Below are 14,208 nucleotides of genomic sequence, written 5' to 3'. Positions count from 1 at the left end.
GAGGGAGAAAGGAGAAAAAGATGTTTTAAAATGAGGGAAAAGGGAACGAAAACTAGGTATTTATTAAGGCCCAAATATTCCGACAAAAAAAGCCCATCATATTTCTACATCCTTCTCAATATAAAAATAATAATATGAACTAAATGAAATTATTTATTTTCTTTTTTCTTTTTTCAATTATATTATTCTCAGTAAAATTTGTTATATTATAATAGTTTTGACTCTAATGTTTATTTTGTTTATGTTAGGCGTATGTTAAATCTAAAATTGATAATGTTAGGCGTATGTTAAATCTAAAATTGATATTGGAATTCTAATTTCAATTCTTGGATAATCATTTAATATTAAGAATTGTAATTTGAATTTTAAAATATAGTATAATTTTATAATTCTCAATTCAATTATTTTTAGGTCGAAATTATAATTACAAATTTTATTTTATTATTAGAACACATTAAAATTTTCAATAGATAATATTTTTTTTTAATTTAGAATTTTAAAATATTAAATCGATATTTTTTTTTCCTTCTAATAAGTTAATATTTTGGACTATAATATATATATATATATTAATTTAAGAAATTAAATTAAATTTTTTTTTTAATACTTGAGCAATACTAATTGGTTATGTCAAATTAATATTTTAATAAAATAAATAATATATATTAAAATTATTTTTATTATATATTTTTTCAAACATATAAATTGTGATTAAATTACAATTTTATAGCTTTCTCAAGCATAGAAATTAAATTGAATGTTAATTTAAATTTAAATTTCACACATTCAAATATACCCTGGCTTTGTGTGTTATACATTTGATCAAATATCAAAATTATTGTTATATTAAACAATTCTTAAATTTGATTTTTACTTAAAAAGAAAATACGTAATTAATAAAAATGCATTAAATTAAAATGAGGGCAGACAATATAAATTAGAAGGTATTATTAACTTTTTAAGAATAAATTACAAAGGTTTGAGCATTGAAATATGAAATTTGCACATCTTTAAATTAGAATGAATTCCATACTATAATTGTGTTGTAATATATGTGTTGCACATTGTTTTAAAATGTATATAAATATATTGATTTTGGTTTTTCATATTTAAAAATAAATAAATTAATATAACACAATACACTCAAAGTTATCCCACCATGTAACATGCATCGGGTAACATAGTGGTAAGAGTAGATCAAATAGTCTAATGGTAAAAATTAGTTTAAGAAACCAAAATGTCATTTAAATTCCATCTGAAAGTGTTTTCAATTTAAACGTGTATCCTGATAATTCAAAAATAAAATCATTATTAGAAAATATAATTGTCTCCACTAATTATTGCATTTTTTTTAATGTGGGTAGGGGTGAGCATAATATGGGTTTACCCAAACCCAAACCCAAAATATTAATTTGGGTTGGTTAATATGGGTTGAGTTGAGTATGGGTTGGGTTGAGTATGGGCTGAGTTTAATTTGGGTTGGGTTAGGGTTACCCAAATTACCCAAATTATATAAATTTATTTTAATTCTCTATTATTAATCCAATATAAACTAATCATATTCAAATTTTAAGTTGAACACGTTTTTGACATGTTTAACATATTTTTCACATGTTTAACACGTTTTTCACACATCTAACACGTTTGTAATATTTTTTCACTTATAACATGTTTTTCACACGTTTAACACGTTTTTCACACGTTTAACACGTTTCTCACACGTTTAACACAATTTTCACACGTTTAACACGTTTTCACATTTTTGACACGTTTTCACGTTTTTGACACGTTTTGACACGTTTTCACGTTTTGACACGTTTAACACATTTTTGACATGTTTAACACATTTTCACACTAATAACACGTTTTTCACGTTTTTGTCACGTTGAACACGTTTTTGACATGTTTAATACGTTTAACGCGTTTTTGACAAGTTTAACACGTTTTTTTACGTTTTTGGCACGTTTAACACGTTTTTAACATATTTAACACGTTAACACGTTTTTGATAAGTTTAACACAATTTTCACGTTTTTGGCACGTTTAACATGTTTTAAACATATTTAACACGTTTTTGATAAGTTTAACACGATTTTCACGTTTTTTGACACATTTAACACGTTTTTGACATTTTAACACGTTTTTGATATATTTAACACGTTTTCACACGTTTAATACGTTTTTAATATTTTTAACACGTTTTCACACTTAAAACATGTTATTCACACGTTTAACACGTTTTTACATTTTTGGCACGTTTAACAAAATTTTGACATGTTTAACAGGTTTTCATACTAATAACACGTTTTTGACATGATTAATACGTTTAACGCGTTTTTGACAAATTTAACACGTTTTTTTTACGTTTAACATGTTTTTAACATAACTAACACGTTAACACGTTTTTGATAAGTCTAACACGGTTTTCACGTTTTTGGCACGTTTAACACGTTTTTAACATTTTAACATGTTTTTGATATGTTTAACACGTTTTTCACACGTTTAATATGTTTTTCACGTTGTTGGCATGTTTAACACATTTTTGATATATTTGACACGTTTTCACACATTAACACGTTTTTCACATTTTGGTACGTTTAATAAGTTTTTGACATGTTTAACATGTTTTTCACATTCTTAACACGTTTAACATGTTTGTAACATTTTAATACGTTTATAACATGTTTAACACGTTTTTCACGTTTTTGGCATGTTTAACACGTTTTTGACATTTTAACACGTTTTACACATTTAACATATTTTTGACATGTTTAACATATTTTTTTGCACGTTAACATGTTTTGATAAGTTTTAACACTTTTTTGTCACGTTTAACACGTTTTTGGCATTTTTGACACGTTTAATATGTTTTTCACACGTTTGACATCAAAAGTGTGAAAATGTATTAAACGTGTTAAAAATGTGAAAAACATGTTAAACGTATCAAAAACGTGTTAAACATATCAAAATATGCCAAAAACGTGGAAAACGTGTTAAACGTGCCAAAAACGTGGAATATGTGTCAAAACGTGTTAAACGTGCCAAAAACGTGAAAACCGTGAAAAACGTGTGAAAAACATGTTAAACATGTTACAAACGTGTTAAACGTGTTAATAATGTGAAAAATGTGAAAAACGTGAAAAACATGTTAAACATGTCAAAACGTGTTAAATGTGCCAAAAACGTGAAATATGTGTCAAAATGTGTTAAATGTGTCGTAATCGTGAAAAATGTGTTAAACGTGTTAAAAACGTGTTAAACATGTCAAAACATGAAAATAGTGTCCGACGTGTCAAATGTATTAAACGTGTTGAATGTGTGAAAAACGTATTAAACGTGTCGAAAACGTATTAAACATGTCGAAAACGTGAAAAACGTGTCAAAAAGGTGTTAAACGTCTCAAAACGTGGAAAACGTATTAAACGTGTCAAAACGTGTTAAACGTGTCAAAACGTGTTAAACGTGCCAAAAATGTGAAAATCGGGTGAAACGTGTCAATAATGTGAAAAACGTATTAAACGTGTCGAAAAGGTGAAAATGTGTTAAACGTGTCAAAACGTCTCAAAAACATGGAAAACGTGTTAAACATGTCAAAACGTGCCAAAAACGTGAAAAACGTGTAAAAAATGTAAAAAATATGCTAAACGTGTCAAAACGTGTTAAACGTGCTAAAATGTGTTAAATGTGCCAAAATGTGTTAAACGTGTCAAAACGTGAAAAAACGTGTCAAAATGTGTCAAAAGTGTCAAAAACGTGTTAAACATGTTAAAAACGTGTTAAACATGCCAAAAACATAAAAAACGTGTTCAACGTGTCAAAAATGTGTTAAACGTGTTAAACGTGTGAAAAACGTGTTAAACGAATAAAAATATGTTAAATGAGTCAAATACATATTAAATAAAAAAATAAAAATAAAAATAAAATAATTTGGGTTACCCAACCCATACTCAACCCTACCCATACCCAACCCATATTAGTAAATAATATGGGTTGAATTATGGTTTGGATAAATTTAATTTGGGTTGAATATGGGTTGGGTAATACGGGTTGGGTTTACCCGTTTGCTCACCCCTAAATGTGGGTGTTGCAACTTGCAATGACTATTACAAACATCTTATTATAAATCTGGTTATTTAATTTTGATTTTCAAGAAACATATAACAAATTGTGCAACTCTATAAGCAATCTTTTATAAAGTTGGTTGGAATTGAGTAACAAATAATTGAAAAAGAAAAACTAACTTAACATACAACAATATCTATAAAAGAACAATAAAACTTATCTTCACCATTTGCATGACTTCTTTAGATTTTGTAAAGGTTAACCTATTCCTTTCGAAATCCTTTTCGAAACATCGGAAACAAGCTCATAACGGTTGGAATCGTAGCAAGTTGTCAAGAAGGCAGCAAGAACTACTCGATCCACTTTCTCATCTACATCGATCAATTTGTGTAAAAAAACCGAGGCCATCTCTACTTTCTTATCGCAACAAAGCTTCCGAACCAGCGTCTTAACCGTGCGAATAAACAACTTCTTATCTAACCCATCAACAACCGAAATTGCCATAGACAATTGACTATTATTGCAATACTCATAAGCTAATGTCAAACGAGTTACTTCACACGGAGAAAAACCTTGCTCTCTCATTGTATTATACAGCCTATAAGCTTCATCTAGCTTCCTTTCTTTACAAAGCCCGCTTATTAAAGACCCATATGTGAAACTATCCGGTATACATCCAAAATCACTCATTCTGTTCAAAAATTCAAGCGCCTTTTCAATATCTCCATTCCTGCAGTAACCAGTTATGATCGATGTGTATGTTTTCTCTGTTGGCACTAAGCCAATCCGAATGGCATCATTAAAAATCCGATGACTATCATTCATTCTCTTTTGCCTGCAGAAGGCGGTTGTTAACGTGGTGTAGAAATGAATATCGGGTTTCACACCAGCTTTTATAATCTTACCGAAATAAGAATCGCCATGCATAGGATTTTGAGATGCAAGAATGTTGTAAGTAATTATATCCGCCTGCACACCATCCTCAAAAGCTCGGTTTAACAATCCGTAAGCCTCTAACATTCTTCCCTTCTTAAGCAGCCCATCTGCTATCGAATTGTAGGTGTAAATGTTAGGAACTAAACCAACCGTTTTCATTTCAGACACGAGGTTGTACCCACGATCGATATTGCCTGTTTTGGAATGCCCATCTATAAGGGTGGTGTATGTGTTTATATTAGGAACCAATCCTTGTTCCTTCATTTTCTCAAATAACATTTCAGCTCGATTCATCTTTTCCTCTTTACAATATCCACCAATCATGGCTGTGTACGCGTGAACATTAGGTTTATGATGCTCGCTCCTAACGAGCTTAAGGAACAACCGAAATGCTTTCTCAGTCCATCCTTTCTTGCAGAGGCCATCGATTAGTGTAGTATGTGTATAACTATTCGGTTTCCAGCCTTTCCTAACCATCTCTTCTAACAACTCAAAAGCCTGTTTAACACTACCCCTTTTGCACAAACCATGAATCAATGAGGTGAAGTTAATCACATTAGGTACAAAACCCATCTCAAGCAATCTACCATAAAACCACATTGCTCTGTTTACGCGATTTTGATCGCAAAAAGTGCTAACTACTAAAGTAAACGTCGCATTGTCTAATAAAAAACCTTTCTTCACCATTGCAGTTAACCACCTATCTGCTTCTAGCACTTTTCCCATTCTACAATAAGCAATCACCATCAGCTTAAAACTATAACTATCAGGAAACACACCTCTTCTGTTACACATTTCGTCGAACACCTTCTCCGCAAGTTCAATAACACCATTTTCAACAGCCGCAACGATAACGCAATTAAGAGTCTTGGTTCTGGGTTCGAAACCTTGATTTTGCATCTCGTACAACATGTTAACAGCTTCCTTCAGTTTACCAATTTCTGCAAAACTCTTCACCATAGAATTTAATACTTCATGGGCCCTTTCAAAATTGACATGATTAATCAAGGAGGTAGCTAAAACGATATAAAACCGCATGAAATGTTTAAACTTAGGAAACCCGATTGCCCAGTAGAAGAAACTTAGAGCCACCATTGGACCTGATTCATCTACTAGTGAGGTAACAACTGTAATTGCTTGTTCGGAGGTTAGAGATTCGATATCGATAGGTAGGTTTAGCTTGGGAGGCGATGATCTGAAATGAAATTGTTGTTGGCAGTAAGATTGACAGATTAAAGAACACATTTCGCGAATAACAGATTGCGGCGGCGGCGGCGGTGATAGGTCCAAAAATCTTGAATTTTTATCGGGATCGGTTGAAACCCAGAAAGATCTGCGCGCGGTGAGGTGGAGTAAACGAGGGAAAAGGAGAACATTGGTGTTTGGATTAGATATGAAGTGTTGACGACCAAGAAACAAAAGCATAGACACCATTAACGAAGAGGAAGAACTGGGTTTGATTGAAGATTGGAGAATGATGTGATTAAAACAAAACAAGTTTGTATTTTTCTGAAGATATGAATCATTTGAAGTTAAGAAAAGAAATCAATTATGAAGTTAGATTTGTAGTAATAGAGGGATTGAAATTTGAAGGGTTTGTGATGATCTTCTTCCTCTCCCCTTGCTGGAGCCCTAAATCATGGGCCTTTCTCTAATTCTATATTTTAAAAATAAATAAATAAGAGAGGTTTAATGAAATTACAAGGAATGTATAGCTTGATAAATCTAAGTTAGGTCACCTTATATTATATTTAAATATTAGGTACTTATAAATTCGATTTTATGTTATTAATTTATATTTAAATATGTAATTAATTAATTAAATAAAATAAGGTAATAAAACACCAATATAATAATAATAATTATATATACAAAAATTGTTAAACAAAAAAAATAAAATTACAAGTTAAGTAATTCACTTTCTATGCTTGAGATTTATGGCTGCAGGAATGTGTTTATCATTCCTTCTTCAAGGAGTGTAAGCAAAATCAATTAGAAAAATCGAATTAAAACGTAAAAAAAATTGATCGAAATAATTATAAATTGATATAACTGAGTTTTGATCGGTTTATAATTTTTTATATCTACCTTGATGGATTCGGTTGACGGTTTAAATAATAAAAAACGACTAATGAAATGAGTAACCGTACAATGTTTTTGAAATTTTTAAGTATATGTTTTTGCTATTGGTAAAATGTTTTTTATCAAGGGTTTTCGAATCTTGACCGACATATTTATAATTTTATATATTTGATGTTTTTTATTTTTTAACCTCATTTTGATTTGTTTAATATTTAATATATTTTTTTTATGTTAAATAGTTGTTTTGTTATATAATTTATTAAAATTATATTCAATAAGTTTTTCATTTTTTTAATTTATTATATTATATATATTTATATTGTTATTTTTAACGATTAAACTGATAAATTATAGCGGACCACTCTAAACCGATATTTAACCATCAACTAACGTATCGATTTTATAAAACCGATACCAACGGTTGAAATGAATTTTTGGATAAAAAACCCGACTAAACCGCTTCCCCATTATACTTTAATTTTTTTTACTCGATTTCGGGAATCCCGCCACTGTTATACTATATTATTTTAAAAAATAATTAAAATGTTTTTGACAAAAGTATATAATATATTTTTTAATATTATATATATTAAAAAATTATATTATTATAAAAAATAAACTTAAAATTCTTATAAAATAGAAAGAATAAATAAAAATATTACTGAAGTTATATATTTAATTGTATTTATTATTTTTCAGGGGACAGAATCAGGAGATGAGATCGAATCATAGGAGACACAGATATGATCATCGCCCCTTTTCCGTTCAACTACCGATGAACTCGAAAAAAACCCCTTAAATGGGACAATTCAGATAAGAACCGCGGGGCGAATTTTATTAGTCATCCCTAGCTTGGTGAGGTACGAGTTCTTGTTGAAAAGTTTCAATTGAGGTCACTAATATGATATATTTAGATTTAAGCAAGTAGGATTGTTTCTTTGTTTTTTTTTAAGTACATTAATGTTTTCCAATCAATCTATGCTTATACTGTTTTGGTGGGTAACAATTAACAAATAGGATATGAATTATGTTATCCTAATTATGTTGCTAGTAGACTGATCACCATTATTAATATATAATTGATAGAGAATGTTCATCTTCCAACTTAAGCTTTAATTTGTATTATATATCTGTCTTACATGTGAATAAATATCATTATAATGATTATGATATCATTAAATATTAATTGGTTTTGGAAATTTTAATGATCTTTCTCTCTTCCTTGTGTTCTTGAAGATTGCTTCTTTCCTCCTAAGAGACAAATTAATATGATATCTGAGTTTCTTCTTCCAGAAGAGATTTTTATTGATTAAGTGCAAAATCTAATATCATATTTTTTTTACAATCTAGTGTTTTAAGTTTAAATAATTATTATATGTAATGTGGAAGATTCTATTCTCTTAATTATTGATACTCTATATGCCTAATTTATATCCACTTACCCACCCCTATAATGAGAAAAATCATTGTTGCATATAATTATTGCTAAGAACCCATATTTCCTTATAAAGGAATGATGTTTACATCATCCTCAATCACTTATATTATATTTTATACTACAAACATTTGCACGCTTTATACACTTATTGATTATCTTGAGTACCAGATTTTCATTATTTTAAAAATAAAGGAAAAGGAAAACAATAAATAATACAAGCAAAATTGATAATCATCATGTGTGTAAATTGGGTAGGAGAAAGATCAAAGAGCAATAAACTTATTAGTGAAAGAAAAATCACACGACAAATGAACATAATCGCGATGAATAGGTTTTAACGTTTTATATATTACTCTGAGCTTTTCACACAACATTTTTTATATATGGAACGAAAGATGTTGTCCTTAATAGAATTGGAAAAGTTATAATAAATCAAGGAATGAATACGACCAAAAAAAAGGACTCAAGAGTCACAAAATCAAAATTTGAAGCTTCAAGTTAACTCCATTTATTTAAAAATCTCAATTATCTAACTTGTTTCCATTAATGTTTTGATTATCTATTTGAATTGTCATATTTGTCTTAAATTTTGTTTAAATATGATTTGAATATTTCATCATGCACAATTTAATAACTTATGAGTTATAATGCATAATTCACAAAAAGTTATACCATTTGAAAATCATAAGAAAAGGTATAATAATTTTTGTCTAGTTTCAATTTGTTAACCATATATATGTATTTTTTTTTTTTGTTTGTTTACATTTGAAAACAAAAAATCATCTCCCTTCAAATCTAAACAAACAATATTTAAGGAGTTGTCTTCTCCCCTCAAATCCAAACAAACAAAATTAAGGAACAAGTTTCTACATTAAACAATCATATATAACTACAAAATATCCTTCATATAAGCCAGCCTAATTATACAATAATCCCAATCATCTATAAAATTAACAAACCAGTCCCCAAAGTATATGATTTATGAAGAAGAAATCCCTTTTCAAGAAAGGGTAGCGATAATTGTATCTATACTTCTAATAATTGACTAGACATCTTATTTTATTATACCCTTTTAATATAATATAAAATTTTATTCTTTACTCTACTTAGTACTTACCACCACCACCACCACCATATATGGCAAATTACAAGTATATATCTCAAATTTCTTCAATCTCAAGCTTCCCCTTGCTTGAAATGGTGGGAAGATGAATGAATGAATGAAGAAACATCCGTTTGAACAACCAAACTAGGCATGATCTGATTTTCTCTGATTTGGCTTCCTCCAACTCCATATGACATAAATTGTGTTTGTGAAGGATGATAGTATTCAAGAAAGTTAGCCCCATTCTTCATCATAACATCGGGATGATGATTATATTGCATCTCATGCCCATTTCCCATTTTAGATTTCTTGTTAACCACTACCGTCTCTTCTTTCATGATGTTCGATCCGCACTGCCTAGGTTGTGTTTGGTAGAAAACTTTTGAAACAACCAATTCCCCGTCTCGTTCTTCCTCATTGTTTCCTAAGTGGTATTGGTGCATTACCCAGTTTGTTTTCTCCGGTTTCCTTTTCCTTCCATAGTTGGTGTAAAGAACCAATATTTTTTTGAACCCTTTCAATGTCTTGTTCACAAACACCGGTCTGGTTTTCCCCGTTTTATGCCATCTTGTCTCGCTTCCATCCGGATCCGTGTGTACTTTTCTTCGTTTTCTTGTTCCGGTTGTGTATGCCTTCGAGGGTCGATGAAAGAAATGACGCACTTGACCATCTTTGCTCACGGCTGTTTAATTAATTACATGTATGGATTAATGAATGATTAGGGCTAGGGCAAACAATGAAATTACAATAATTATTCAAAAATAAAACTAAACCAAAAAGAGAACAATGTATTAAAATTCATTTTCATTAAATACAAGTATTATTTTTATTATTTTGAAAGAGAAGCAAAAAGACAATTATTCATTATTATTTTTTGTTTCTTGTAATTAGTAGAGATAAGTTTGGGCAAGCTTAATTATAGCTTATGGAGAAAGAAATAGACAAAGGGAAGAAAGGGATCAATAATATCACCCTTTTTTAAGGAAGGAATGTAAATCTCATTTAAATATTTTTAGAAATCCAATCTCTCTTTATAAATGTGAATTCATTCTTTACGTGTTGACATGACTATATAAACTCCTTTATAATTTCCCATTTATGTTTAGTTGCTTGAAAAAATCAATTAGATCGGTTGATAATTTGTTGTTTTCAAACAATTTAGAGATTTAAATGGTTTACATTTATACTCTCCAATACAAATTACCAATACATTGATATGGAATCTTAAGAAGTTCAGATTTATCTTTGTGAGGCTATAATTATCGCAACAAATTCTTAATTGCGAATGCCGATTTTTTTTTGGAAAAAAATGTAAAAATTTCAATGATCCACCTTTTAAAAGAATTAAAAATCAAATTAGAAATTGACAACGAGTAACTTATCAACCGGGTAGTGAAGTACCCATCCTCGAATTCGATTTTCATTTTACTATCCGACCCGAACTCGATTATAAGGGAAGAACACATAAATTTGATACTTATCAAATACTTATCTTTATGTAATATAAAAGTCTAGAAAAAAATATTCTAGAAAGTTCAATTATTAAATTAGGATTAAGGAAGTGTATTAAAATAATGGATTATGTTGAATTCAAAACATAATTTAAAATATATAACTTTTACTCCCAATTAAGATTTGATCATATGATGGATTATTTGAAAAGAGAATTATATATTATAACCTGGTAAACCCTCAGGATGTGTTGAGCAAATCCCATTTTCACCTTCAAGAGTCGGAATGAATTCATGAATTAAAGGATGAAGTCTTCGATTATTTGAAATCGAAACCTTAGCTTCCAAATGTTCCAAAATTTCTGTATCTGATGGATCAAACTTCACTCCAGCAGGCAATCCCGGTAAATCTTGAATTCCGGCCGCCGTCGCCCCCGCCGCCGCCGCCTGTTCATTCATTATTCACATATTAAAAAACATAAAAAAAAATTAACAATTCAAAGATCTAAGGAATCAACTTACCGAATCATGCAATTCAAAAATGTGGCCGCAAGAAGGACAAGTACAAGTTAGGGCACGAGTTTGGCGAAGAATTATATCATCATCATCATGATCATTAATATCATCATGATCTTTTTCAGAATCAGTGATTATTTGATCTAATTCATGAGAATCATTGCACCATGTCATGATTAATAATTCAATTTCCTTGATCAAATCGGCCTACTCTCATCCCAAATCGATGATCAAGATTCAAGAAGCTATCTATCGAGCTTAAGAAGAAGAGATGATCAAATTATATATATATAAAAAGAGAAGAAAATGAAAGATCTGGCCTGATTTTGTATGTTTGATCGACTGTTTATGATGTTCAATTAGGAAGGAATGTAGTACTGTCCTTAGCAAGCTTTTAGAGAGAGAGAGAGACAGAAATTATACAAGTTTATATAATTAGATGGAAATGAAAAATATTATTATTTTAATTTATAAGGTATAAAAAGGATGAAAAAAAAAAGAAAAAGAGAATTAGATTGCTTGGACGTCAAGTTTGGGTTTTGTTTGCGTGTATTCGCACGTCTATACAAGTAGATGCGGCCGCGTTTCCATCTCTTCATTTGTTCATCATCATCATCCACAAATGCTTCCTATTTTAAACTATAATTATAATGTTTTTATTATTTAATAATTTTAAACTTATAATACTAATTAAAGTGACAAAAATCATATGTAAGAAATCAAGATTAACCGGGTCAAAATTTAAAAGTATTAGTTTTTTTTTAATGAAACAACTTTCTCATATAAAGAAATAAGAACACGATTTTGTTGGTTACATTTAACGTTTTATGTCGTGTAAAGTTAGATAGGAGAGAATGCTTGTGAATAAAGCGACAACGCGTATAGTGCATGTGTGAATTAGTTACCCGATGTATCTACTTTTTTGTGTTTACGTTTTTCTTTTTTATTACAGTTTCACGAGTTTTACGCGGGTTGATGTTACAAATAGCGTGTGAGAAACAATATATATATATATATTTCTCAAATATATAAATAAATAAAAATTAAACTCATGCAACAAATTAACCTAGTAAATAAATATTTTTGAAGTCTAGATAGATAGTTGATGTAAATCAACAATTTTTTAGTGAAGTTATATATTATATATTACATTACTTTGAGATGGCATATTCTTAAATTTCCTTCCAAATTATTTTAAGTTATTTTTAAATTTAAATTAAAAACACATTTGATTATGCAATTTAAGATTTTTTTTTTTAAATAGTTTTTAATGTGAAGAATCAAACTCATAACCATAGTTCATTGAACTCTACCACTAAGTCACAAGTCTCTGCTAATTTATAAATAAAAATTAATAATAAACATTATATAAAATTGAATAGAAAAAAACACACTTAATATTTGTTCATTGGTTGTGTTTTTAATTGCTTGATTTTTGTGTATTTGAAAATAGGGTTAAACAAAAAATATTTTCTTTAAAAAATATAAAGTTATTTTAAGACTTTTAAAAGAAAATAATGTTAAGTAAAGGGTATGATGAATCTCAATATATATTAGGTAAATCTTCTCGAGTATGGTCTTTGAGATTTGCATAAAGATTGTATTAATTTGATCATATCTTGTCATTTTTTTATTTTGGAATAACATTGATTACATATTCTCATATTTTTATTTGTTTGGTTTAATTAAGTTTATAATAAAAATAATAGAAGAAGGGAAATTCGGAGACAAAAAGGTGGATTTTGTGTAGTTTTCAGAAGGAGTTTCCGAAGAAAATAAGTCATTAAGAGTGGATATAGGGCAACCCCCACCCCATCCACATTCCACACCCCCTTTTCATTCTTCAAGCTTCTTCCACATTTTACCTCTCTCTCTCTCTCACACACTCACTCTCACTCACACACACAGATATAGAGAGAGAGAGATCGGATGCAGGGTCAAGAATCAAGATAGAGTGTCTCTAAAGCTTACTATATATATATAAATGGAGTATGTGTTTTTTACACACACTATTATATATTATATATGCTTACGCAGAAAGAAATTGAAGATGAAATAATAATGTAGATAACAAACATTCTATATACAGTACCCCATTTGTAACGATCGATCTAAAATTCTCTATAACCTAATTTATTAATTATTTAATTTCCTTCTCCTTCTTCACTTCACCTATACACTACTTCTCTCTCTCTATATATATATTATGTATTATAAATAAATGAATTCACGTCTTTCTGTTTTACCTACTGGTTAGTACCTACATGATATACATCTTCTTTAAGATACCTTCAACTTAATTCATCGATCAACACTAGGGTTTAGTATCAATGTTGTTTTTTAGGTTTTTTAAATTTAACTATTCTTCATCTTAATTAAAAAATAAATATTTATATAGATTAATGCATGAAATTATTTAATACTTTTAATTAAGACCTAATAATATTAGGTAGGCCTAGGATGAGGTGGTGGCATGCATGGTGATCTAGTCAATGAAAAAATGTTATTTTGTATAGAGAAATTTCATGTAAACTTAGGGCTTTTTAGGATTTTTAAATATTTGGGTTATTTGAAAAACTATAAGATTGGTGATGATTTTAAAGTTGTGAGATTTATTTA

The 14,208-nt window shown here is 29.2% G+C and overlaps 1 protein-coding gene and 1 pseudogene across 1 annotated transcript; both read right to left on the bottom strand.

The window, feature by feature from the left end:
* Nucleotides 1-4,213: 4,213 nt before the first annotated feature.
* On the bottom strand, nucleotides 4,214-6,618 carry LOC124912306 (pentatricopeptide repeat-containing protein At4g19890). Its single transcript, XM_047452903.1, has one exon. It carries the CDS (start codon nucleotides 6,429-6,431, stop codon nucleotides 4,320-4,322), a length of 2,112 nt encoding a protein of 703 aa, XP_047308859.1. The 5' UTR covers nucleotides 6,432-6,618; the 3' UTR covers nucleotides 4,214-4,319.
* A 2,766-nt stretch (nucleotides 6,619-9,384) lies between these two features.
* LOC124911774 lies at nucleotides 9,385-11,980 on the bottom strand (annotated as a pseudogene).
* Nucleotides 11,981-14,208: the final 2,228 nt, after the last annotated feature.

The sequence above is a fragment of the Impatiens glandulifera genome, chromosome 8, assembly GCF_907164915.1.
Source record: "Impatiens glandulifera chromosome 8, dImpGla2.1, whole genome shotgun sequence".
In the NCBI taxonomy this organism is placed as follows: Eukaryota; Viridiplantae; Streptophyta; class Magnoliopsida; order Ericales; family Balsaminaceae; genus Impatiens; species Impatiens glandulifera.
This window is presented reverse-complemented; position numbering and strand designations above follow the sequence as displayed.

What these genes read in the sequence shown, in the direction of transcription:
- LOC124912306 (XM_047452903.1), bottom strand. Translation starts at nt 6,431, where the DNA reads ATGGTGTCTATGCTTTTGTTTCTTGGTCGTCAACACTTCATATCTAAT.